This window comes from Lissotriton helveticus, chromosome 4_2 (genome assembly GCF_964261635.1).
Source record: "Lissotriton helveticus chromosome 4_2, aLisHel1.1, whole genome shotgun sequence".
In the NCBI taxonomy this organism is placed as follows: Eukaryota; Metazoa; Chordata; class Amphibia; order Caudata; family Salamandridae; genus Lissotriton; species Lissotriton helveticus.
Window position 1 is genome coordinate 96,164,094 of NC_136064.1, and position 27,396 is coordinate 96,191,489.

Consider the following 27,396-nt stretch of genomic DNA (forward strand, 5'->3'; position numbering starts at 1 on the left):
TGGGGGTGGAGGGAGGGGATATTGCTGTGATATCTAGTCTATAGGTAATGAAACCGGTTAGAAGTGCCCATCTGAAAAGCAAGTTTCAGTAACACTGTTTCTATTGGATATTCTGATTCAGTTCAGATTCCTCTCTGTCCTCCCACCTTCCCAGTGATGATAATACTTCATGATAAGGTTCTACTTTAGATTTTGGCACAATGTCTGCTATAGTTTCTCAACGTGCTCTGCGTATGAGGGTGTGGAAGGAGGAAGATTATGTTGGTGCACAGAATGGCGATTATTATGCTCAGTCACTTGAAGTCATTCCAGAGGCTTACGGGCATATAGGGAACATTGCTGAAAAAAATGTCCTGATCCACTGTGGCACCTGAAAATATTATACGGACGAGGAATCGGGTTAGATTGAATATCCACCAGAAAGAGCTTAACCGAAGATAAACAATTTTATTTGACTTCACATTTCAATTGTTTTCAATCATTCCACTTAGTGGTGCACTCTAGCCATGATTTACCAATGCAGAGAGAAGATAAGAATTAAAGTCAATGCGCATTTGTGTCATCACTCCAGGTCACGCTTAAAATGTCTGCATCATTGTGACAGCCGGGTCTGGTGACTTGGTGGACTAATGCCCCCACTGTAGGAGCCTACCTTTGACCTCATGGTCACAGATTCAAATCCTGGTGGGTCCACTCAGCCTTTCATAGTTCCGAGGTCAATAAAATGAGTTCCATTGAGTTAGGTAACAATAAACATCTGTTTTTCAGCTCCAAGATACCCTTGGGTAAACGTGCACTTTACAAATACACGTTTCAAATGCACATTGTGTTATTGTAGCTCCATGATCAGTTCTGACCATTGATTTACTCTATTCTTAAAACACATTGCACAGGATCTGTGCTGGAATGGTGCCCATGATTGGTGTAGGTGCTATCCCAGAGGCCAGCAGTGTCAACCTTCCCAGTCTGAGCAACAGCAAAGGCGGCCTTTGTGGGAAAAACTGTTTTGTGACCGCTAAGACCATTTACTCCAGGAATGACTGCAGTCGCCTGATTGTTTTCCCTGTATCAGTGGTTCCAAAGCTGCTATGATTTGCCCTTTCATGTTTAGCCAATATGGAACAGGAAATAGTATTAACTCTCTGGCTGGTCAACATTACATCAGATCAGTGGTTTGCTACCCCAGGCTTACTTTTAAAATGTTCTGTAATGTGGTCCGAGTGATGTAGTAGTATGAGGACAAGCAACGAGTATCTTAGAATATTTACTGGAGGTGGCTGGACCATTCTTGGTATTGAGGGTGTTAGCCCTTGGTAGCCAGTGATCTTGAAGCGCAGAGGATTTCAGCATTCGTTCTTGGTATACGTAGCAGGGTAAAGTTCTGAATGACTTGAGGTGATCTAGAAATTGGGAGCTGAAGAATTCTCATTGCTGTATCAGTCCATCAGAGATTTCCATGTTCTCTAAGTCAGTACTTTTATTTGACTACAGAGTTAGTACAATGATGGACCACTACATTAGCTTCAAAACCCATGTTGGCACCATTTCATCTCTGTCTGTAACCAGTGAAGCAAGTCTAAATAAACTTCTTTAACATGGAATCACCTATACCATTTGCAGTGGTCTTGTTTCCCACTAACACGTGGCCCCGTTTGCCTCGGAGAATGCTGGCTTCTATAATGCTGTTACGCAGACTAATGCATTTTGGCAAAGACTAGAAAGCTTTAAGTAGTTGTATTTTTTGTGTCATTTGTTTTTTAACATTTCCTGCATCTCCGATGCAACAAATATGTTCCAACTGCTATTGATCAATTGGACCAGTCATTGGTTGTGCTTTTTTACAGTGTAACAGCATCTGTCTAGTAACCTGGTGGAGGCTGCTTAAAGTATAATCTTTCCTCCTCCGCGTCAACCAGTTTGCCACATGAATAAACGGCCTATATGAATATACCATGCCTCGTAATAGTCGTTTTGTGGGTTGGGTCAAAGGAATCGCACTACATTAATTTCTAGTTACAAAACCTCAAAGAAGCCATCTAATGAAAAGTAAACTTGTCCTCTTACCCATTCTTTCATAATCAGTAATCATGTAATTTCCTTGAGATCTGAAAAGAGGAGGAGTAATTGTGGCATGGAGGTGGGAGCTGGAAGTGCACTGAGGCTACAATAGTACTGTGGGATCCCTTTTGGATGTAGCGGCAATAGTGGTAGAGTTGAGTGAGCTGAAAGGAACTTGATTTGTAGTTTTGGGGTAGTGGATTAAAGTGGACAATTAGTGATATTTAGCGGGTAAAGGATTACTAATGGATGAAAGTGCTGTGGGAGCATTAAGAGGATGGTCACTTGTGAGCCTCCATCAGATATTTTACCCGTTTGGTACAGTTTAGAAATATCAGATAATCTTTAAAATGGGGCACAGGGCTGAGAGTTTTCTTGTCTCCTACATTTCGCCTGTTGCGCTGTTTGGGTCTGCTCAAAGGAGGTGAACTGTACATGGTACTTGTTGATCTCCTCTACACCATATAGTCTAGGATTCACCATGTTTTCAGGCTATTATTCCTTGCATCATACTATTCCAGATACTACACCAGAGCAGATGCAGAACATGCCATGAGGTTCCTCAATGGCACTCGAATGGATGACCGCATAATCCGAACGGACTGGGATGTAGGTTTCAAAGAGGGTCGCCAGTACGGCAGAGGGAAGACTGGTGGACAGGTAGGTTTATACCTTTTAAAAACGGTTTTGTGAGGGGCGTGGTCTCGTCAAGCATGGAGTGAGATGCACGCCGAGGGAGCTCCGGTCCGACGCTGCCTTTCAAAGCTTTTTTTGCAGTACAAGAGCTTTCACAGTGGCGTAGCTTGGAGCGCTTGTGTACCGGGGGGTCTGGGAGGGGGGGGATACGGGAATCCCTGGCCCGTCTGTCCCGTGTCAGATAGCTGGTGGTGGTGCCCGTTGGGGCTTTGGTGTTGCGACCTGGGCTGAGCGCCTGAAGCCTCCGTCTTCTGCCCTTCAGTAGGCTTCCTCCACTCCCCTTCGTGCCTTCCCTGGGGGCCTTGCCTGGTGTCCCCGGGCCCGGCACAGAGGTCCAGCGGCAGGACCCCATTTTTTGGAGGAGCGGTGGGGGTGTTGCCTCTGGACTGAGGAGAGGGCCGCCATCTTGGGCATTGTAATGCGGCGATCACCCACGAGCCGCAGATCACCGGACTGCTGTTCCGCCTCCACCCGGTGCTGATGCTTTCTGTGCCTGGGCACTGAAGTTAGAGGGATATCGCTGGTCTGGCACACGCTCCCTGGTCTGCTGGTGTCTTTGGCGGGAAAGCAGGCTTTGGGAGCCTGCAGCTGCCATTTTGCACCTCTTGGATCCCGACGAGCTCCTTGGGGCCTGCTGCACACCCAGGAGGCGCTTTGAGGGGCCCTGCTTATCCCCCTGGGGCCCATAGCAGGGTTCTGGTGGCTCAGGCCCTTCCTGCGGGCGCACAGGGGGTGCGTCCTCCGGAGACCTTTTGGGGACCAACCATAGTGCCTCTCGACAAGGAGAGGAGGAATGGGCTTCAGAGCCTCTGGCGGACTTCTCGAAGCGGCGCGAGCTCCCTGGAGACACTGCACGCCTGCCCTGTGGTGAGTGGCGCCTCGTGCTGGATTCCTCCTATCTGTCCTATATTGTCTCCCTGCTGCTGACCCACGCCACACCCGGACCTTGGTCTGACTTTGGGGTCCCCTGGTGCCCCCCTCTTGAAGGCCTGCTGACGGTGATTACCCCGGTCCCCACCGGCACCTGGGATGCTGGCCCTCTGCCCTTGCCTGGGCCACACATGCTGGGGGCCCTCCTGCTCTCACATCTCTGAGCCCTGCTTCTCTGAGTCGCTTTGGGACCTGGTGACTCGCACTGTGGGTTGAGTTGGTGCTCTTTCCTGCACGTCCTCGTGAGTGGCCTCTCCTCCGTGCTTCATACCTGGCTCTGACTTTAGTGGGGCTGAGGGGACCGGCGCTTCTGCTGGAGCCTTGGGAGGGGGGGCACGCAGGGTTCTCCTCTCCATCCTGCCGGTGACCTTGGCCACTGAAACGACAAACACTCACTTGTCAGCCCCTTGCTGCAGACTGCCCTGCTCCACTACAGAGCAGTTGCCTTCACTGAATTTGGGAGATGGCACTCGGCCTCCTGCTGTACCCTCCTGCCCTGGCTTTCCATTTGGCTCCTGGGTGCTTGGGGGGGGGGGGGGTCATGCCACGATCTAAGGTGGGGGAAGGACACTGCTGCACCTCCAAAAGACGATCCAGTGACGGCCATGTGGAATAAATCTGGTCCTCCCTCTGCTGCAGCTATGGCTTTTTCGACAGGAGCCCCCCTGACTCTATTACTCAGTCCTTCATGGTCAATTTTCTACAAGAACTCAAATCTGAAATTGGCTCCCTCCAAACTGCAGTGCAGTCCTGCATCAAGGAGCTCAGGAGAGACGTCACGGAACTTGGTGGGAGGGTGGACGACCTTGAGAAAACGGTTGACGCCCGCACGGAGGATCAAGAGCAACTCTGGCAACAACTGGCTCTCTTGGAGGAACAGCACATCGAGCTCCAAATTAAGCAGGAGGACTTAGAGAACCGGAGCCGCCGTAACAATCTGCGCCTGAGGAGGGTCCCGTCAGGGGCAGAGGGCTCTGACATCATGATTTTCGTTGCTGATCGCCTCCACAAATTCAGGAGGGACGATGATGCCTCTCTGCCCGCACTGGATCGGGCCCACCGTGTGTCTGGAACTACTGGTCGCTCCAGTCTGGTCCCCGATATACTGGCCAGGCTCCACTTCACTGAAAAGGAGGCTATCTTAAAGGCAGAGTGTTCCAAGTCAGAGTTATCCTAAAAGGGCTCTCCTATACAGCTATTCCAGGACCTTGCTCTGACCACGCTTCGGCGTCGCAGAGACAACAAAAACCTGTAACCGACAAACTTTGAGAACTGGGTGTCAAATATCAGTGGGGTCCCGCTTTCGCACTCATCTTTTAATGGGAATCAAAGCGCCGGATGCTACAATCCTTTCAGGAGGCCTCCCAACTGCTTCACCACCGACCACTTCCCCACCTTCCAGCCATTTACAACTGCCTCCCTTGGGTCGAGAGCCTGCAAAGCCACAGTGGGCTAGAGTGTTTAAACTGCGGCGCCAGTCTAGGCGGGGGAAATCTCCTCTTCCCAGGCCAAAGAGGACATCATCCAAGATTTTCGCTCTTTGGACGGCGGGTGGTCCCGTCCCCCCCTGCACTCCGCGTAAAGAGAGCTGAACGATTTGCTATATCTCAGACCGACATCGCTCTTCCTCGCCTTTAGCAGCTCCTCACGGAGACGAGTTTGGACTTTCATGCTCCTTGCGTGTCTGCGCTTCGCTCTAACCACAGCGTGGCAGTGGTGCCGGTGTGCTGATCATCTGGGACCCGCTCCCCCTCCTATTCCTCGGAGAGTGACAAGTGACATCTCTGGGATGGCTTGTGCCATTGAGCCTAGCTTGCTCCTAGACTGGAATAGGTCGTGTTGGCCATGTTGGCCGTTGTTCAATTTGCATATTCTACTTCTCTTTTCTCTCTCCCCCTTCTCTTTTCTCCTTCTCTTTTCTTATCTCTCTGGAGGGAGGGGGGACTTTGCTACTATGGTTATGCCATCCATCGATCAAGGGCTATTACTTGCTGTGTTGACCCCCCCCCCCCAGCGCCACCCCCACACACCTTACGCTGGGCATTGTGAATTATCCTTGCTGCACTTGCTGTCTATGGGGTATGCCAGGGGAGGCTGTATGGCGCTGCGTTGCAACCTATTCTCCCTATCCATGATGGCACCTGTGCGTAGTCTGCCTTTGTCATGACTTCTGTACCCTGTTTGAAAATGTTCTCCCTTAATGTAAAAGGTCTTAACTCCCCTCAACAAGGGCCACCAGATCTGGCGTTATCTAATACAACAGAACCCAGACATTATCTTCCTACAGGAGACCCATCTGTTAAAGGCAGACGTTCCCCGCAAGGCTCACCCTCTATATCCCACCAATACTGGGCATCTGCACCTACCAAACCGGCTGGGGTGGCTATTCTATGCAGGACAGGTATCCAACAGAGGGGGTCCCACAGTGATCTGTGGTATAGATGGTAGATTCATTAAATTGGTGGTCAAGATCGGGCAATGGGCATTCACACTTTGCAACATTTATGCTCCTAATCAAGCGCTGGGTCTCTTCATTAGGGAACTCCTACAGGAACTGATAACACATGATGATCGTCCCCTTATTCTGGGGGGGGGGGGGGATTTTAACCTGGTCTGGGACGCAAGTCTGGACCGCAGCGATGGCTTGTTTCATGGGGCGAGGGCCATGTTCTCTTCGTTGAAAAAGCGCCTTACTGATCTTGGCTTAATAGACACTTGGTGCTACCACTCCCCAGCCGCACAAGACTATTCCTACTATTCACATTTCCACCGTTCTTACTCTCTCATCGATTATGTATTTGTTTCGCTCTCCCAGATAAGTGAAGCCCTTTCGGCGCCTCTGTCCGATATTTCCATCTCGGATCATGCACGTGTGGAGCTTCTGTTGCAGGATCATTCATCTCATTCACGTAGCCCCTCCCCCGCTTGCGACTCCCTCCTCAGGTTCTTTGAGACCCCGTGGATGTATCAGAGCTCCGATAAGCTATCGCATCTATTTCTTGTCTAATGACCTCCCCGAAACTCCCTTCCCCATGGTCTTCGATGCTTTTAAGGCCACGATCAGAGGCCGTTTCACCTCTGTTGCTATGGCTCGGGCAGCCCACCTCTTTGGGACAATCTATCTCGTGACACAAAAACGCTCAAAACTGGATCAGGAACGCCCTCTTGCCCTTCACAGGCGACGCCTGGCTATGCTCCGCAGCCAGCTACGGGCCCATAGAACCAACAAAGCAGAACAACATGCTCTTCTGGCATTGAAGCAAAGGTATTATAAAGGAGGGGATAAAGTGGGAGCGGTCCTGGCCCGGCACCTCCGGAAACGGGCCGCAAAAGCGTACATCGCTAAAATAAAATTGGATGACGGCACATGGGCTACCACTGAAGCCACTAAACTGAAAGCCTTCCATGAATACTACTCATCCCTTTATACAAGGGATCCACCCAATCCGGATCAGATTCAGGCAGTACTAGGGGCACGCACCAGGTCCCCGATAAGCCAACACCATGCACAACTCCTTAAAGACCCACTTACCCAGGAGGAACTTACAGGCGCCCTAAAAGACCTCCCTTTCAGTAAATCTCCGGGCTCAGACGGCTTCCTCGTCTCTTTTTATCGTTGTTTCCTTCCGCAGCTTAAGGATCCTCTGCTTTGCCTTTTAACTCTTTCTCAGATTCTGGGGGGGGGGGTTACCAACTAGCTGACAATGTGCGGTACATCGCTCATTTAGTCTGGAAGGCCCACCACTGGAATATACCCGTGTGCTTGTTGTCACTCGATGCTGAAAAAGCATTCGACCGGGTTGATTGGGTCTTTCTCCGGGCTAGCCTGCATAAAATAGGGCAGGGACCTCGGATGATTGCTAGGATCATGGCCCCCTACCTCTCACCTACATTATGGGTTAACTGCCAACTTACGAGTCCTATCTCTGTTCTGTTCATAGGGGCACCCGCCAGGGCTGTCCTCTCTCCCCCCTATTATTTGCTGTTGTGATAGAGCCCCTCGCCGTCCTAATACGCCAGTCTTCTGACATTCATGGCATCACTCTCGGAGGTTTGGACCACAAAATAACCTTGTTTGTGGACGACCTCCCCTTCACGCTGTCCCGCCCACGAACCTCTCTGCTCGCCCTTCATAGGCTTCTTCAGTCATTCAAACAGGTCTCTAGCCTCAACATTAACCACGCTAAATCATGGGCCTTGAACCTAACAATCCCTGAGTCGGAGATCCCTGTGCTCCAGTCTCTCATCCCATATCAAGAGGATCTGCGGGCCTGGAAGTCTCTCCCCCTTTACTGGCTGGGTCTCTTGAATACAGTCAGAATGTCGGTACTACCGAAAATAATATATGTATTCCAGACCCTACCCACACCTTTCCCGCAGCACCAGATTCAGAATCTTCAGCGTGAACTCACTAATTTCATTTGGGGAGGGCATTGACCACGCTTCTCCAACAAAATACTTCTGCTGCCACGAGACAGGAGGGGGGGGGGGGGGATTTGGCTTGTCCCAAACTAATGGAGTACTATTGGGCTTCTCACCTACATTTAATTTCTGAATGGATGGCATGGGAGAGCGAGAAGGTCTTGTTTCATATGGATAGGGCGGTGACCTCTGCAGACCCATATAGGATCTTGTCTGGCTCCCACGGGAGGCTCGGTCATGCAAAACCTATATGGCCATCCCAACAAAAACTGTTCTCGATATCTGGGATAAGTTTGCGTTGTCCAGGGGGCTTACTTCTTTTCCATCTCCTCACACTCCTATTGCACGCAATCCACATTTCCCGCCTGCCTCGCACCCACATTCTTTCACGGCCTGGTCGGACCGGGGTGCCGGACACTCTGGGACCTTTTAAAGGGGGACTCCTTTAAATCCTTCGAACAATGCAAACGGGACTTTCAGCTTTCCGACGGGGCTCAGTCACAGTATCTTCAAATCCGGCACTGGGTCCAGCTGTCATCCTCTGCTCAGGGAGCCACCCACCCTTTTACCCCTTTTGAACGGCTGGTGTGCTCCTTTGACAACTCCAGGGGTCTGATCTCTCGCACATATCACGTCCTTCAACACACTCCCCAGGTTGTCCTACATGCTTACCTGTGTAGGTGGCAGTCCGACACATCTGCTGACATCACGTCTACACAATGGTACCATTTGTGGCGTGACATTCCGAAGGTCTTCCACAGTGTCTCCCAGAGGGAAACCGCATACAAGGTTATGACGCAATGGTATTACACCCCCCCCCCCATAGGTTGCACAAAATGTTTCCTGCCTCCTTACCTATCTGTTGTCGTTGTTGGGGCGCCATTGGAGATTTTCTCCACATCTGGTGAAATTTCCCGCTCTTGACCACTTTTTGGAAGGAGGTTCTTAGTCACATCAAACTGGTAATTGGTTACCCCTTGCCTGAATCCATGTCTACGGTTATTTTGGGCCTCAAGCCTGTGAACCTTCTTGCCATGACGCACAGAGATTGGCACCTAAGCCTACATATGCTTGGCGCAGCTAAACAAATCATAGCTCTATACTGGAAGAAGGGTGAAACCCCTCTGGTGAATATCTGGTTCACTCGTCTGTGACATACTATGGCACTGGAGTTACTCATGGCACGTTTGCAACTCCGTGACACAAACGTTACCAAACTCTGGTAACCGTTGATGGACTATTTTTGCAAATTAGATCATGCCTGCAACTTACTCCCCTCTGACGCGGATAGTCTCTGGGGACTCAATATAGATGCAGACTAATCTTCTCACTATGTGGGGTTGCCTCTATAAGCAGTCACGCCCCTCCCCTCCATGCTTCTTTCCAAGTACAGGGGATCAGTAATTCGATGTGGGATGCCATATCCACCACACCTCCACATCACACAGTTCCTCCCTTCAGTTGGAACCCTTCATCATCCCACCTCCCTTCTAGAAAGTGGGTAACCGTGTCCTCTCCTAGAGCCGTTCTCTGTCCATGATGGCTTAGGGACACATTGCAGCCCTGATTTATTTACATTCACCGACCTTGGGGGCCGCTGAATGTCGTTCTCCTCCTCCTCTTTGACTTCCTCTCTTCTTTTTCCCTCTCTTTCTTTCAGTTTCCTGATGATCTTGATGGTTATATTGCTTTTATTTGTATTATATTCTCAATAAACAGATTTGAACCAAAAAACTATTTTGTATATCCGTTTTGTATTTTTTCCCCTCAGAAACCCCATATTAAGATGCATAGGCCAGCCTTCCCACAAGAGGATGGCATGAGCAGATACCGCTGCTCAGTCTATGGGTGTTTGCGTATTCCATGTTATGGTGCTACGCTTGGAAGTTTTCCATTGGACTTTCAGGGGATATCTAGGCTAATTTTATGGACATGCAGTATGTCTGCCAAAGATTATTTACAGAGAATGCAGATTTCTCCGTCAAGGATCGCAGGATGACTGCTCAAGCCTTAGGTCTGGAGTAGTCCACGAGTAAAAATCTGAAGTTTCATAGTTACTATAGAAGTGTGCAGTCCCAGCAGCAGTTGTCTTGACCTGTTCAAACATGTCATCAGATATACTGCTGATGTCAATAAAGGAGTGGATCTAGAAAGTATCAACAGCAGTAGAAAAAAAAATCCCCTGTCCTATGCAGTCTCTTCCGCCTCTAAAACCCTCTGACTCCTCAACCTCGTTTCATGCCCCCATCTTCTGGTAGTAGGAAATGCCCAGTTCTGTCACAAGTTGGGAGGTGACCATGACTGACCTCCCCTTGATGCCCCTCCTTCAGAGGATGTTCGCTGAAACGCAATTCCGAGGCATTGGTCCTTTCCTTGCTGGAATAGGAGGCCATAGAAGTGGTGTCCCTGGGAAGAGAGGGGTTTGGGATATTTAGTTTTGTTTTGCAGCATGAATCTTTTCTGGATTCAATTGTTTCTATGTAGTTGTGGGGTGGTGTTTTTTTGTTTTTTGTTTTTGTTTTTTGACATTGCTGACCATTTGGTAGCATTTTCTTCTCCCTGTGATGTTAGACATATGCCCCGTAAGCCTCTGTGCATGGCCATTCTCTTCATATCCCTTTTTCTGCTGTTGGGTCAAGAAGCAAGAGGAAGATCTCCAGGTTGCTTGATGGACTCTGCTGACAGAATGTCAAACAAAACTCCAAAAAGTTGTGATTTAATCTACAAACTGATGAGGGACTTCAAACATTGTGATAACACCAATAAAAAACAACGAATCCAACAGGTTTACCCTTGGGAGAAACCAGACCATGCCTTTGGAAAATTTAAGTGAGCTAAAGAATACTCTTTTAGATTCTGCTTAAAGTGATATCAGTTTGCACAGAAGATTTCACATAAGGTCTGTAACGTCTGCCTCCAAAAGGATCATAACTGGAAGGCTGTGAAGCATGCTGAGTAAGACCCTAAAAGCAAGAGAAAAAAACCCGAAGGTGGGCACAATTGCAATGATGCAGATGCAGCAGGATTCCCTGAGGGACCTCTGCATATCTAGTGAAAAGGAGGGCAACACTAAAGAAACAGATTGCACAAGGAGAGGGGTCCAATGTGCATTACACAAGAAAACACCTCAAATGTGAAGCCGGTCCGAACCAAGAGCATTGAACTCTAAGTCCATTAAAGCTGCATTAACGCTTAAACTCTGTGACTAAACAACTGCAAAAACATTCCCACATGTCCAACCAAAAGGACACCAAGGAGGCAAACCTCCAAGAACCGACTCCGCGCCAAAAAGTATTGAGACCGAGGAAAGGAAAAGGATGCCCACACTGAACAAGTGCTCAAGTTCAAGAAGAAAAAGCAATGCCTCTGCTGAAATAGCAGCTCTCTTACAAAAGAAAAGAAACTTTGCTTTGTCACGCAAGAGATTTCACATCTTAAATAGATATTTGGAATCAGTTGTAAAGAAGGGCACCCAGCTGGAGCCCTTCGAGGAAAAGCAGGCGATCTTCTATGAAGAAGAGGGTCAAGGCGAATATGCATTCTTCCAGGAGCTCTAAGCCCATGAAGTGTTTGGGGAGACCTCAGCACAGACTCGCCAGAGAAAGGTATCGAATCATATACCTCAAGACCGTTGCTCCCTATTGACTATTGACTTGGTAGTCTACAAGGCTCTCATTAAAAAAGCGACTGTCACAGATTTAAGTGTCTCTGGAGGAACAGGCAGAATCATGTTTTGTACATGTAACATTAATGCCATCCCATAAGAAAAAAACGTGTCTGCGTGTGCTGCCAAGCATCCCGAACCAAAGGAAGCCTTCAGAGCACCAACTCCTTGAAAACATTGACAACCAAGGGCCAAAAAGAAATGTAAACAGTCCTCCGAGGACCTCGCTTTTATCAAAGTAAATGCAGTGGCAGAGACTGTTATTGTGACAAAATCAAAGACGAGGGCAAACACTTCTTCCTCAGGCCAGTCACCAGACATGGAGAGTATGAAGGTGAAAATATTGGGTCAAAAAATGGAGATAACAGAAGCCACTCTTTGGAGAATTTCTGGCTACATTGCTCTTTTCAATAGTTGTGGGCATAGCAATGGGAAGAAATCAAAGAGTTCATGGAACCTCTTCCAGAGCCATACCAAAAGAGGGCAAAAACAATCATCCAAGAGGGAAATGCCATATCCAACATCTGCCTCAAGTCCGTGCTGGATCCAGTAGATGCTGCAAGCAGGCACAACCCGGAGGAGGCAGACCTGGCTAAAAGTGTCAAGTTGGAGACCAAAGTCCAGGATTCTGTAAATGGAATGGTCTTAATCTGTGTTTGGGTGGCAGGGGGGTGGGTACTGAAGTGAAGGACGGAGTTGCAGGATGTTTTCTTGTGTTACTTTTTTAATTTCTATTTTACCACTTTAAACATACAGTTCAATATCCAGAAATATGGTATTTTCCTTACTATGGGTAAAGTGTGACTGTTGAATTCTTGTAGTTGATTCTCACTGTCAGTCCAAATCAATATCACATCTCCTATAAACCTACCGCTATAGTGTATGTATATTATCATTTCATTTGTTAGACTGCAGGGCTTAAGATTTGCCTTTCCGTGAACCACTCCATAAACAGGTTTGCGTGTAAGAGGGCAAACCGAGAACTCATTGCATCCTCATGAACATTTTGGTACCTTATCCAACTTTTGAAATCAAATACCTTATTCTCCAAGATAAGTTGAACCGTGTCCAGCAGCATGTACAGATGTTCTAAATATTCTGTGATCTCTTACTCCTCAGTCAGGGCTCATTAGACCCTCCCAACACCCCACCCCTAATGTTACCTCGTGCAATAGTTTCAGCACCTGTTTTGTGTCTTTAATATATGATGGGAGGTCTGTTCCATGAGGTCTTAGAAGGGCATCCACATATTCCCAGAGATTCTCAGGTGCTGCTCTAATGCCCAATATGATTGGTCTGCCAGGTGAGAAAGGCATTTTTTAATTAATTTTCTGCAGTGTATTCAGGTATCTTGGCTCATCCTCTTTCAGGTACTGGTATTCCTCATCACTAAGGAGCCCTCTTTCAAGCCAATTATTTAATAAAGTATTTATATCCCTACTTAAGGTATGCTTAGTATTATTGTCCAGCCCACTGTAGTAGGTTGTGTTTTAAGCTTGGACCACCGGAGCTTAAAATAAGAACACATAAACTACTGACCACACTAGAGGAATGTGCGCATGCACATTCCTAGCCATCATCTCTGTTGTAGATATATTACAAAGTCTGACTCCATGCAACCACAGCAATGCCACCATTGGTGCTTTAATTTTGGTGAAGCAGATAGTGGCTGAGAAGCGTCCGAAAGGGAGTGATTTATGCTGGGATTTTTTGTTGTCTATTGTTGCTAGCCAGTCCCCTTGTATGGAATCCCATAAAGCATGCATTCCGTCGTTCCCATACCAGTATGACTGCTACAATTCGGTGCCTCACCTGGAACATGAGGGGACTTAAAAGCAATGTGACACCATCTGGATATATGTTTTCTTCAAGAATTACACCTCACATCCTCAACTGCCTCTCTTAAAAGCGGGCTGGTGTACAGACACACATGCCGTACTTCACTCCAACTATGCATGCAGGACTGCCATTCTGCTATGCAAGGGCATTCCACGGCCTTCAACACGCATCATAAATGACAGACGGTCGGTTCACAATTGTAGCCGGTGTCTTGCACCAACGCCAGGTGACACACTTATCAGGTTATGGTCCAGATTTGTTTGAGAGAGTGTGTCATCGCATTGCCGATATGGAGCCAGGTACGATCATATGGGGGGGATTGTGGGGGGGGGGGGGAGAGTCAATGTCATACTAGAACCGGCACTGGACCGCTCTGGCATGTCACGACACATCCATCCTGGCGCAGCTGTACGATTGCACGCCAATATGACGTATAATTCCCTTGTAGACGCCTGACGAAACCATCACTGGTGAGAAATGGAAGGTACATGCTTTACATCCGGTACGTGGTCCCGTTTAGATTACTGGCTGATGATCTCACGAGATGCACTTGCATGGACAACTAAGGTCTCCCACTTATCCCGAACCTTATCATACAATGCTCCTGTTCTTATTGAATTTGCTTTTCTGTTAACTGTACTATGCGCATTCACGTGGCGGCTTCAGCCCAGCGCTTTTTGTGACACTGTTTTTCGTGCTGAGGTGCATTCAGCCATTCTAGAGTTCTATTAACTCAACAAAGACTGTCTCTTCTGTTTCGGAACTGTCGGACGCTTTTAAAGCTTTGATTCAGGGAGTGTGCGTCCCTAAGCAGGCGGGCGTCTTTAAAGCAATCAGAACGCATCTGGTGACACTGGAGGTTCGACTTCGAATGCTAGTACTCCATTACTGTATGTCTAAATTCCCTTCCGCTATGGCACAGTTTCAGAAAACACACAGGAGTTTGGCTTCCTTGCTCGCGACGCGGTGGCACTTGGGTACGGTGAGGGGGACCATCCTGGGAAAAGGCTTGCATGCATGTTCCAACGACCTCAGACCTCTGAATATGTGATGGAACTTCTTTATGAGCGGCATACCGCACCTGAAGCTCTACTTCGCACTATGACCTCCTACTATGCCGACCTTTATAGCATTACTATTACCCCAAGCATGACAGCCCTCAAATGATTTGGACATGTTACAATTACTCTGGCTTGACCTCTCGCACTGGGCGTTTTGTTGACTTCCCCCTTCACGGAGGGGGAGATCACGCAGGTTATTCAAGGCCTGACTGGTGATAAGGTACCAGGCCTTTATGGCCTGACTGACACCTTCTACAAAGAGTTTGCTCCTCTGCTGATACCACACCTACAGGCTATGTTTGAGGCCTCTCTCTACTGGTGAACTTCCCCCATCGCTCTGCGTGGCTGTCATTGTCACCATTCTTAAGCCTGATAAACCAGGCCAACCGTTGCGAATCCTATTGTCGGTTTCTGATTAATGTAGTTTACACGATTCTTGTTAAATTACTTGCTAACCGCCTACTTGTGCTCCTGCCAGACACCCAGACCAATCAGGCTTTGCCCCCGGTTGTTCCACTGCGCACAACCTTCGCACCTTCTTCTTTGTGATCCACAGCATAGAACCCAGCCTTCCTGCGCTTGCTGCTCTCCTTGACACCACAAAAGCATTTAAGTGACCATATTTATTCTTTCTCCTTCCTCATCTTGGCATAAGCCCCAAGTTTGTCTAACTCATTCAATTATTGTATACCTATCCAAAGGCCAGACTTCGCCTCAATGGCATGCTATCCGATCCATTCCTGGTAACAAGAGACACTCAACAGGGTTGCCCTCTATCGCCTATTCTATTCGCAATAGCCATGGAGCCTCTGGCAGCAAGACTGCGCAAACACCACGCGTTTAAATTTTAAGACGTGTAATGTCATTATCTATGTATACGGACGATATTGCTCTATATATACGTAACCCTCAATCCAATGTCAAACCCATTATACATTACGTTCTAAGTTTTGCAGTATAATCCGGTATATGCATCAATTGGGACAAATCTACACTTTTTCCATTAACAGGTACAACTACGCCGGTGATATCAGAATTTCCATTGCAATTATAATCTGATGGGCCTGAATTGGCCAGGCTCGTCCTCTGTCACGCTGAAACGTTCCTCTAAAGTGACCTCTTTGAGGGAAAATGGGTGCCTATGCTTATGTTGCTGAGGTCAGTGGGGTGGGCCCTTTGAGGAGCATAAAATTATGGTGTGAATAAGCTCTGTTGAGGGGTGCCGGGATAGCGAGAACATCTTATGAAATTTTTGCTGTGCTTTATCTAGAGCAGTAAAAGGCTGGGCACAAGGAAGTATCCTTGTCAAAGGGGTCTCCAAATAGATGACCTTGTGCTTCTGGGCTAGTGATTATCAACCTTTTCAGCTAATTTGGGGTCTTTTCTCTTACAGAGTCTTTCATTCCGCCTTTGAAAGAAAAGCTGTCATAGCTATATCTATTTCAGGGGTAGAGAATAGTTTATTTGGAAGTGATGGCCTGGGACATTTTGCCCCGAATTTATTCCTGCTCAGTTTTGCCATATGTTTTCTTATCCTGTTGGACTACAAATTGTGTTATCAAGGCAGATGGAGCCCCTTCTTCTGTAGAAGATTGCATTGTAGGGCATGTTTGTCTCCCTGTCATTTAAGGGAAGGACCTCCAATAAAGTAAACTTGTATGGCTTGCTTTATAGGAGGAACATGAGGGTCTTAGTTATCAGATAGCGGAAAAAACAGATTGCATTTGTGTCTGGTACACTTCAGCATGTTGCTTTGTTGAAACAATGTGTTTAGAAATGGAGGGAAAATACTGTGTCCCTGAGAGATTGGAGTCTCCTCTCTAGGGCAGGGGAGCTCTTTATTTTATTAGAGATAGGTGCATTTGAATGGCTTATAGTCTCCTGCGTTGTTTGCTTTGAAGCAGAGACTGATGGCCGTATAACGTCTCTCACAGTTACTTGTCCATCACTTCTGGATGGCTGTCCAGTGAGCCATCCTCTCCCATAGAGGAATCTGAGTTGCGAAGCTCTGGACTCAATGTGGGCTTTGAAATAGGAAGCCTTTACAGGCAGCTTTTGTGAATACTCTCCTTGTCTGCCTGTTAAGCCATATATTCTTAATATTTCTTTACCAAAACAAAATACTTTATAGAAAGCAATACTAATGAAGGTTAGTCCCAGAAGATCTGGCTGATCCTGCCGATGTGCTGTAACGGAGCCAGAGAGGACAAAATACTCTGTAAGCCAGAGGCCGACTACGAAAAGGACACCCCTGGGCGTCGGAACACCTACGCCACGGAATGCGGCCGTCCCAGAGAAAACAGGAAGCGCAGAAGGGAAGGAAAAGACTTCTGCAAAGCGGATCAACCCAAGACTGCGAGAGGCAAGATGGCGCCCAAAACAAAGGAAGAGAATCTGACCCGACCAACACGATAGGCGAGGAAGGCTGAGAGCGTCCCGCAGACCAGCGAAACACACAACGACGAAAAGGGGTAACCAGGGAGGTCAGAACGAAGGGGGAAACTGAGGAGCTCAACGGCGCTAGAGGTGAGTGCTTGGCGGAGAGCCCATTATAACAGCTTAGTTCGAACTCAACCTAAGTCCAAAAGTGCCGGGGGGGCGCGGAACCAATATTAACCTACTGGTAGCATTTGTGACCCACCCCCCCGAACCATACCAGAGGGGCAACCAGCTCGCGCCGCCTCTCGCTCCGAGACCGCAACGCCTTGCGCTCCGAGACAGCGGCCACAAACAAAACTGAAACCGCAGGAGTGCAGACTGCACTGTACGACTGAAGCGCCACAATACAAGATACTCCCTACTACCCCGCAAGAAGACCACGCCTAAGGAACTACCCAACGCCCTCGCCTCCCTCCGCGTTGACAGCAAAGCGGTCGGGAACAATCCTCAAATACTATAGAAGTAAGCAACAAAGACGGAGCAAGGCGGGGGGCAGGAGACACAAAATGGCGTGCAAAGAAGCGAAACAAAAACAGCGGAGTGCAGAGTACTAACAAGCCAACAAGAATGAACACTACCCAGCGCCACAGAATAAAAAACGCACCTCATAGCGCAACCACATAAGTCAACCCAGTCATCCAAGGGCAGCCCGTAGCGCAACAGCACGGAAGAGAGGTGGGAGTAAAGGTCGCAGAGTCTCGACCTGAGCACCACAGGAGCCACCACAGAACGACGGGGAGGGAGATCAACCACCGCCTAAGAACGTGAGCAGCTGCATGCAAAACATACAGGCTGGGGCTGAAGAGGGGAAAGAGCTATCTAAGTAGTGCAAAGAGAACCAAACAATAGGGTGAAAACATGCAAAAAGAACAGAAACACCAACTTGGACAACGCAAAGAGATACTAATAGCAACAAGTGCCCGCAGAAGGGAGAAGATAAAAACCTCTCTCACCAGAAGGCAAAAACCTGCCAACACACAGCTGCTGAACAGCACAAAAGTCCTCAGGGGGGTGAATAGAGCTAAGCAAGCGACAACAATCAACTGCAAATGCAGTCAAGCTCATAAGACCGACAGAACACAGCTAACCAGGAGGGGTCCAGGCTCTAAGTTAACACGCGGGCAAGGACAAAGCACACAGCAGCTGACAACCTCGCCCGGGGACTCGAGCAAGACGGAAACAAAGAAGAACGAGAGAACGGCAGAGACAAGAGGCTGAATAACCAAAACACCGAGGGAAGTATCAAGAAAGCGGAAAAGAGAGAGCACTCAACCAAACAACGACAAGGAACATGGCCGACAGAGAAATTAGGTTTCAGCAGCAGCAAATGAAGAAGAGCATAGGAGAACCATTGACATCGGACTCACTGATCAAACAAAAACCTGACATAAATAGCACCCTGGAAACGATACTTAGAAACTAGCGAAAGTGCATGACCTGGCGAAATCAACAAAACTCCCCACAAAAACAATCAAACTAGAGATTGCAGCAGTCAGAGCTGACCTGAATTCAGTAAACATCAGACTGGCAGCGGCAGAGCAAAGGATCGGTGACTCAGGCCACAGCACGAGGAAGGAAGTGAAAGCGCTAACAGATGTAACTAGTTTCCTCCAAAAGCAAACAGCCGAGATGGAAGACCGGAACCGCAGGGGGAACATACGTATACTCTGGATCCCAGAAGGGGCAGAGGAAGCGTCCGGGTCTTGCTCCACATTCCTTGAGGACCTGATTCCCAAGCTCACCAACCTAAAATTCTCCCGGCAATTCGAGCTGGACAAGGCATACAGAGTGCCTGCTGCCAAGTCACCGTCCCAATACGCAAGGCCTATAATATGCAACCATTGAGATCACAACATACCGAAGACATTTTTAACTTCGCACGCAGGAACCACCAGATCAACTGGAAAGGTCACAAAATTATTTTAACATGGGACTACTCAAAGCCCACGGTGGACACCAGGAAAGGCTTCCTAGCCCTACGCCAGAAACTCAAAAGCAGGAACATTCAACTCTTGTTTGTAGCGCCTGCAAAATTCAAGATAGTGGACAAGGGGAAAAAACCCACTTTTACACAGACCCTCAGGATCTGCACTGATATCTAGAGGGACCACCAACACAGGCCATGGACCCCTCGCTTGACGGCACACCAAAGAGCGCCCCTCGCCGGAACCTAACACTGGGGGGGCAGCCAAGTGAAATAAACAGCTTAAGCAATGTGATACCAAAGCCTATACAACATCACTACCTCACAGAGAAGGTTGCCCATTCTAGCAACAAAATTGTCCTAAAAAACCCAGCAACAGCTACCTCACGCTCACAGAAGAAGCTACAGGAGACCCAGCACGCCAGAGCACAAAGTCGGACGGGAAGACCGAAGAAGAAAAAAGGAATACTCTGGGACTACAGCCTATCCTTTTACTTTGGTTGACCCATATATGCTACCGAATACACCAAGATCAGTTCTTAAGCTTTAAAAGAAAAGGGAGTTTACAATTTGACTTTATGAGACTATTACGCTCCGGGAGGTGGAATGGCGATCCTGCCGTCGCACCTTCCGTATTCTACTGAAGAGGGGGTGGGGAGGGAGGGAGGGAGGAAGGGAGGTTCAGGGGGGGAGAAGCTTTAGTACATCTCAGGTACCTATTCTCTTTATTTTCCATTCTTTCCTTCTTCCAAATCTTGTATACCAATGCATGTATCGACCAACTAGTCCAGACGGCCCTAATCAGGCGACACAATTCCCTACGCTACAAACAGCAGCGCTGAACCTTGAGTGTTGGGCACATAGACCCACCGCACCCCGTTAAAGCAAATGACTAATAACAAAACCTCACCCTGGCGGCGGACCTCAAAATAACATCTCTCGATGTCAAGGGCCTAAACCACCCCATTAAACGCAGGAAAATAGTGGCATACCTAGAAAAGTCCAAAAGTGATATAGTGCTACTACAAGAAACAAAACTAGATGAGGAAGATGCCAAGCTAGTCAGAACCAACTGGATAGCGAGCTCACCAGGAGACAAAGAGAAGAGGGGGGTCCTGACCCTAGTCTCTAAGAGATCGAAGATAACGATAGACTCCCACATACACAACAAGGAGGGCAGACTTCTTATAACAAACCTCTTCAGGTGGGTAGAACGGTTTCATGTAGCAAACATATATGGCCCCAACACAGACAACCCTTTTTTCTGGACCGAGGCATCTGACACACTCGCCAAAATTCCGCAGGACGAGCTCACTATCGTAGCGGGGGACTTCAACATCCCACTAGATCACTTAATAGATAGACAGTCCTCCTGGCAATACCACCCCTCCATCTCCCACGCAGCACTGCAGAACATGTGCACCAAATTCAACCTCAAAGACGCATGGAGGCTACAACACCTCGACAGGAGAGACTACACTTTCTACTCGAACCCACATAAGTCATACACAAGGATAAATTATATTCTAATCTCAGGGAGTCACACACACTTGATTGAAGAGTCCGCATCGAACCAAGGCTAGTCTCTGACCACTCAGCCATCAACATAAAACTAAGAGGCTGTCACAATGAAGCAATCCCCAGAAGGTAGCGATTCAGAAATGACACCATCCCGGGCAACAAAAAGGAAATTGAGGAAGCCAAAGAGGAATACTTAGCCAACAATGTCAACCGGGAGGTCAGTACTAATACATTATGGGAGGCTCTAAAAGCAACGATCAGGGGCAAAATAATCAGTATTAAAGCAAGAATAAACAGGAAAACGAACCTCAGGATAATCCAACTAGAGGAGATAAACAAAGGTGATAACTCGAACACATAAACGCCAAACACAACAACGCAATACTAAACACCCTAAACAACACAAGTACGAATGCAATAAAATCATAAGTGAGAGAGCAGGACTGTGTTTCAACAAATGCAAAGCACTTAACCATTGCGAATCCAATAGAGCAGGGAAACTTTTGGCCTCATACCTGAAGCACAAACGTAACCAAGTCGCGATCTCAACAATCACTGACTCGCACAACAAAACACACACAAGACACAAAGAAATCCTCAGGACATTCAAAGACTTCTACTCAGAGCTATACAAAACGAATCAGATACTCAACAAGGAAGAATGTACAAGATACCTAGACAGACTGAGACTCCCCAAGCAGACACAGCAAGCCTAGGGCAAGAGATCAGCTGCACAGAGATATAAATGGCAGTTAAATCCTTAAAAAGAAAACAAGGCCCCCGGCCCAAACGGATACACTGCCGACTTCTATAAAGCCTTCCTACCCCAACTAGCCTCAACCATGAAAAAGGTCTTTAACCAAACAGCAACCTCAGGGAGGGTGCTGCTATCTATGACAGAAGCAACAATAATAGTTATTTCGAAAGAAGGCAAAGACCAACAACTACCGAAAAACTATAGACCCATATCGCTCATCAATGTAGACTGTAATATCTACGCCAAAATCATGGCGGCCAGACTGAACAAGGTTCTACCCAAATCAATAAGTAACTCCCAAGTCGGCTTTATGCGAAACCGAATGGCGAGCGACAATAGACGATTGTTCTGCCATGTACTAGAACACGTCTCAACGAGACCGACACCAGCAGTAGCCATAGCACTAGACGCAGAGAAGGCCTTTGATAAAGTATCCTGGGCCTTCCTAGAACAATGTATGCACACCTGCAACCTAGGGGAAGAGTACATAAGGATGACAATGGCCCTGTACCAGACTCCCTCAGCTCGCATCACGGTAAATTGAACACTCTGTGACGCATTCAAGCTCCAACAAGGAACCAGACAAGGATGCCTGCTCTTGCCATCACTCTTCCTCCTGGCTCTTTAACCCCTCATTCAGGACATTAAACTTAACGACAACATAAAAGGGGTCGATATTAAAGGGACGATAGTAAAACTGGCGGCCTACGCGGATGACATTCTGATAATGACAGAACAACCAAAGCCTTCAATAAATGCGCTAATGTCCACTATAGCGGAATACTCAATTTTCGGGACACCGACTTAACAATGAAAAATCAGAATGCAAACCAGTAAACGTCTACTGCTCTAGAGACATGCTAGGAGAGTCAGGTCTGGCCTGGCAGACAAGTCAGATCAAATACTTATAAATATTCTTTGGCAATGACCTGATATCCACCCTACAATGAGAAACTCCTACTAGAAAAGGTAAATGAACAGTTAGAAGCCTGGTCGCTAAAATTCATGACCTGGTGTGGACGAATCGAAACATTAAAAATTATGATCACGCCCTTGATAAACTACCTGTCAGTCATGCTCCCAATCCTTCTAACAGATGACTTCCACCAAAAGGTAGATAAAATGTGCACCAAATTCCTGTGGCACGATAAGGCGAGGATTAGTATTAAGAAATTGAGACTTCCGAAACCGCAAGGGGGGGTGAATCTAGCAGATTTTAACTCTTCCAACTACCCTTCTTGGCTAAACAAGGTACACAATAGGTTACCCAGATACCAGAATAAACACCAGTGTGGATACAGGTGGAAAAAGACATTCTGAACAATCTGAACCCACTAGCCCTACTAACGACAAACACATACCCACACCCGGCTAACCCAATCTTGAGGAACACTAAGATAGCGCTCCTAAAACTAGACAAAAAAATGGAGATCTGCATTAAATGATCCAAATCAGAATCACTATGGTCGAATAACAATATCAAATACTAGGGGAAAAGTCTCAAATTCGACACATGGATAGCAAAGGGCATTTCGTACCCACACCAATTGGAACAAGAAACATCGCCGATTACATTCTCCGAACTGAAAACATCCCACCAACTAGGGGACTTAGACCTGTATAGATTCCTAAATATAAAAGCAGCCCTATGAAAATCAAAACTAACAGGTACCCAACCCTCGATCTTCCAGTGCGTAACAAACATAAACAAAATAGGCCACCAAGCCTCGCAACTATACAAAATACTTCACCCTAAAAATACCAAACTCAGCACCAAAACGAAGGAATACTGGGATAAACGTATCCACCCAGCTAAATTAACACGAGTGGAAAAACCTGTGGTCCTCCGCCACCCGAAATAAGATCACCCCAGTTTTAGCTCAAACAAAACTTTGGCTAATCCACAAAACAATCTGGACCCCAGACCGCTTACACACACTAGGCCTCAGGGAAAGTCCACCCTGCTGGAACGGCCACACAGGGAAGGGTGACCTAGAGCTTCTCATCTTCCAATGCCCAACACTCAAGGGATTCTGGGGTAGGGTGTTTGCCTTCATAGACAATGTCTTTAAGTGCAAGATTATAAGAGGCTTTGCCTCGCTCACCATAGCATTTATTTCCAACCGACCTCTCCTCAGAGGGAGAGAGCGTGCTATTGGACCTACTCTTGACAGCGGCGGTCAAACTGGTGCTAACGAACTGGAAGGACACCACCAAGACTACCAACAAAGGCTGGCTCAACTGGGTCACCTACCTCAGAGGAGCGCACCAATTGGCGCTGCAATACTCTCCCTGGAAAGCATCCTCCAGGGGCTTGTGGGAAGTCTTGGACAAAGCCCTGGCCCCGTCCGAACCTACATAAGAAACCGACCCGAACACGCTTGTGGCCGCATAGTGTGGTACCAACTGTGCTACGGGCATGTCGGTTACTAAGGCCCTCTATTGCCAAGTCAGAATGGTATATCTAGCTGTCTGTCTGTCCTATCCCTTTCCTCAGCTTATTCCTAACTTTCCTGTACTCTCCTATCTTTAGACCTACTTATCTACAAAAATTTAGCCAGCAAGGGGAGACCCGCGCAAAATGTACTGTACTATTGTATCTATTTCAACGGCGGTAAACCCATATAACAAATGTATGTTTTATGTATATAAACCTCATAAAAAGAAAGAAAAAAGAAATGCTGTTTCTCTCTGTACAAGCTTCAGACTGCCATCTTTGCAAGGAGAGAGTTCAAGGCATAGGAAGCGAAAGGTGATCAGAGAGCGTGGTACAAAGTATCCGCATGCGTCGGCGGTGGACGGAAGGTGGCTGAAGAGAAGGGACGTGGCTCTGACAAGGCGTGTGCCTGAAATCACTGGCTGTTTAGTATATGTTTTTTAATGTTGGTTGCTTTTATCTATCCTTGTTTGTAATGATTTTAATTAATCAACAAATAAATACTTACTTACTTACTTACTTACACTGGCTGTTTGCTTGACACGCAAGTGCTGTGCACACAGCACACTTTATTTAAATAGAAGAACAGCTCAGTTACACAAATAACATGTACAATTTGGATATTTAAAACCCTGTAATAAGTTCAAGGAAAAGGAAAACTAAGCTAACAGTACTTAACTCGGCTAGAGCAGGAAAGAAGAGGGAGTTTTGCTGGTGGTAGGCAGGTTTCTAAACAGAGCAGTCTTTCAACTGAATTGTGTTGGCTGTGACTACAGCGGCGGTGAACATCCTAATATTCAGCTACAGCAATCCTAAACCTCAGAGCACAATCATATTTGTTTCTCAATCTGAAAACAAATCGTGTACGAACTTGGACCTGTTAACAGTACATGCATTCCTACTTTTGCTGAATTGTACTTTTATTTATTTACGCACTCTAAAATGTACATCAAACCACAGAGACGTACGCTGCATTTTCACACCAATTTAAGACTACGGCAATCTTTTTTCTTAATGCTGTTTGAACTCGTGAAAATTTAGAGGGACTTTATATTGTTTTGTTCTTCTAGTCTAGAACGTACCAAACTGCCTTCTTCCCGGGTAACGTTTTACCCCTTGACCAATCTCTTCTACATTTAAAATCAGGCAAACGAGGGACAGATTTGTCAAATGGGTCAGCACATTATCCATCCAGTTATAGATAATGATGAACTTTTTCTTTAAAAATGAAATAGAAACTGCTGCCTCTGCGTGGCCATTGTTTTCGTAATAAGTGAGAGTTGCCTTTCTCTGAAAAGCAAATATTAAAGCTGAGATCCTTCCATGAAAGAACTGGTGTTGCAGGTAAATAACTATCGTTTTCTTCCTCTGTTTACTAAAATCACTGTGTTGGGACTATATTCTATTAACTTTCATATTGTACCTCCAACAGGTGAGAGACGAATACCGTACAGATTACGATTCTGGTCGCGGTGGCTATGGCAAAATCGCACAGAAGACAAATAACCAGGTGATGACATTTTGAGTCGAACTCTTGAAGACGAGGATTTGCAATCCCAGTTCAAGCATGGCCAATCTGAGCACAAAGGGGAATCTCAGAGCAGTGACGACTGCCATCAGTGGTACAGCATCCCATTGAAACGGGATACAAGAAGTCATTTCAGTATGCATTGAATGGGATTGCAAGCGTGGGTTTGCCAATGGCATTAAGCCTCCATGGGAACTCCCTAAACACCTCTTTTGTAAATGGGCAGAAAACGAACAGACTTGCAGCCTCACAAGAAAGACTTACTAAGCACTAGGTGTCCAGGGATGAGCCTAACTCTAGGCAGAAGCATCTTTGTGGATAAACGAGCAAGTAGATAGGAGTCTGAACCATGTACGGTGTGCAGCAAGATGACTCCATTGACTGGTGATTTACAGGCGTGTCCTAGCAGTTATGTTTACCTCTGGTCTCCATAGAGCATTGGCATAGCTGGCTGGCTTGAATCTGTCTTGGGCTTTAGTTGCCGACAGCCAGTCTGCAGCTTGATCTCTTGTAGGTGTGGGTAAAAGTTCTGACTTAACATGTTTCTCTTTTAATCTAGTGCATGTTATGTGTTTGGGCAGTTCCCTCCGTTAGTGCCCTCATGATCATTTTGGTCATGGCTGCACCCAGTTATCAAAACCGATGTTAGAAAAGCAATGAAAGCTAGTGACTCGGTGACATTTATCTTTGTGCGTTGTTAATACTCGGGGCTCCACACCCCTTTTGATAGTGCTCAGATGGAGATATGATGTAGACATTGAGTAACTTCAGGGTTCTTTTCTCACTGACGATTGGTTTTCCCGTACCCATTAGCAACCTTAGATATGTCCTCATATGCGTGAGACTACATGCAGCAGCAGCACAACTTTGAAGAAGCTGAAGAGATGTTTGACATTTATGCTGAATTTTCTTTCTATATTTGATTTTAAATAAAGAAGGGAGAATACATATTAACAAAAGGCTTCATTTGTCTGAATTTTTTAGGGAGTGGTTGTGCCTAAACATGTTCTTAACTGTCAGTGTTAGAGTAGAAGAATGAGAAATGGTTTAATCTGACAAGTGTTCGCTTTATCAATCACTACCTGCTGATTGCAATGTTAAAATATCTAAGTTTATGCATCTGTAGACTCTTTAGCAATGGCCAAATATTAGACTATTTCTGCCTATGTGCAAGCATCTCAGAGCACTTTTCTCGATTAAACCATATAATTTTTAGTTTGTGGCAATCTGATTTTCAAACGTGGTGGTACCTTAATAGTCTGTCTTTGACTGAATTTTCTAATGTTATTGGCATGTATTGCAATTAAAGCAAAATACTTAAACCAAAGTTGCAGCTTAAACCCAAACTACTCTCCTCTAGTGAAAGGAAGACAAAAATACTGGCATGTAGGCAGCTCTTTTTTTTTTTATCAAAAGGAGGCACATACAAACCCTGGCATATGGGAGGAAAATAAATCCTATCATGCAAAAACTCACAATAAAGCACATATTAAAATAGTTTTACCTTTAAGTGAGTACATTATTCAATGTGGGAGGAGGCGCATGGTGATGAGCAGGATTAGCAACCAGATGTGGGGTGTCCCAGCCAGCAAGTGCATCAGTCATCCAGATCTGAATTGGATCCCAGACCCGCCCCACCCTCGATCTATGTGGTGTGTTCTCGACCAAAGTAATCTTCAGAATACTAATCTTAAGCAATTTCCACCACCAGATCTGTGGATCAGGGATCATGCTCGATAACCAAAACCGTGCAACAACCAGCATAACAAGAGAGAGTGAAAAAGTACAGACCTGCAAGATGAGACAGGATGGCCAAGTGTCCAAGAATAATCAATTTCAGCTCGGTGGCCACACAGAGGTTTAAAATATCAATTTTGCCAAAATTAAATCCCCAGTACACGCTCAAAACTGGGCAAGAAGCAAACATATGGACGGAGTCAGCGCCCTCTTGTCCACACTGGAAGCTGCAGACGTCCGCCCGAAGTTTTATGTTATGTTAATAACATTTGTAGAGCGCAGGTATACCCTGAGGTGTCTTGACGCTGACAACACAAGAACACGATTGCACAACCCTTCGTTTATGAAAAGCCAAGTTTTAGCTCCCGTCTAAAGAAAATCAG

General features: G+C 46.8%; 1 protein-coding gene across 1 annotated transcript in view; it reads left to right on the top strand.

The window, feature by feature from the left end:
• Window positions 1-26,235, top strand: part of LOC144752221 (nuclear cap-binding protein subunit 2-like) — a 73,668-nt gene extending 47,433 nt beyond the window's left edge. The window contains exons 3-4 of the mRNA XM_078640197.1: window positions 2,580-2,718; window positions 25,181-26,235. Coding sequence (XP_078496323.1) covers window positions 2,580-2,718; window positions 25,181-25,273 — 232 coding nt within the window. The 3' untranslated portion in view covers window positions 25,274-26,235. The remainder of the gene's footprint in view (window positions 1-2,579; window positions 2,719-25,180) is intronic.
• Window positions 26,236-27,396: the final 1,161 nt, after the last annotated feature.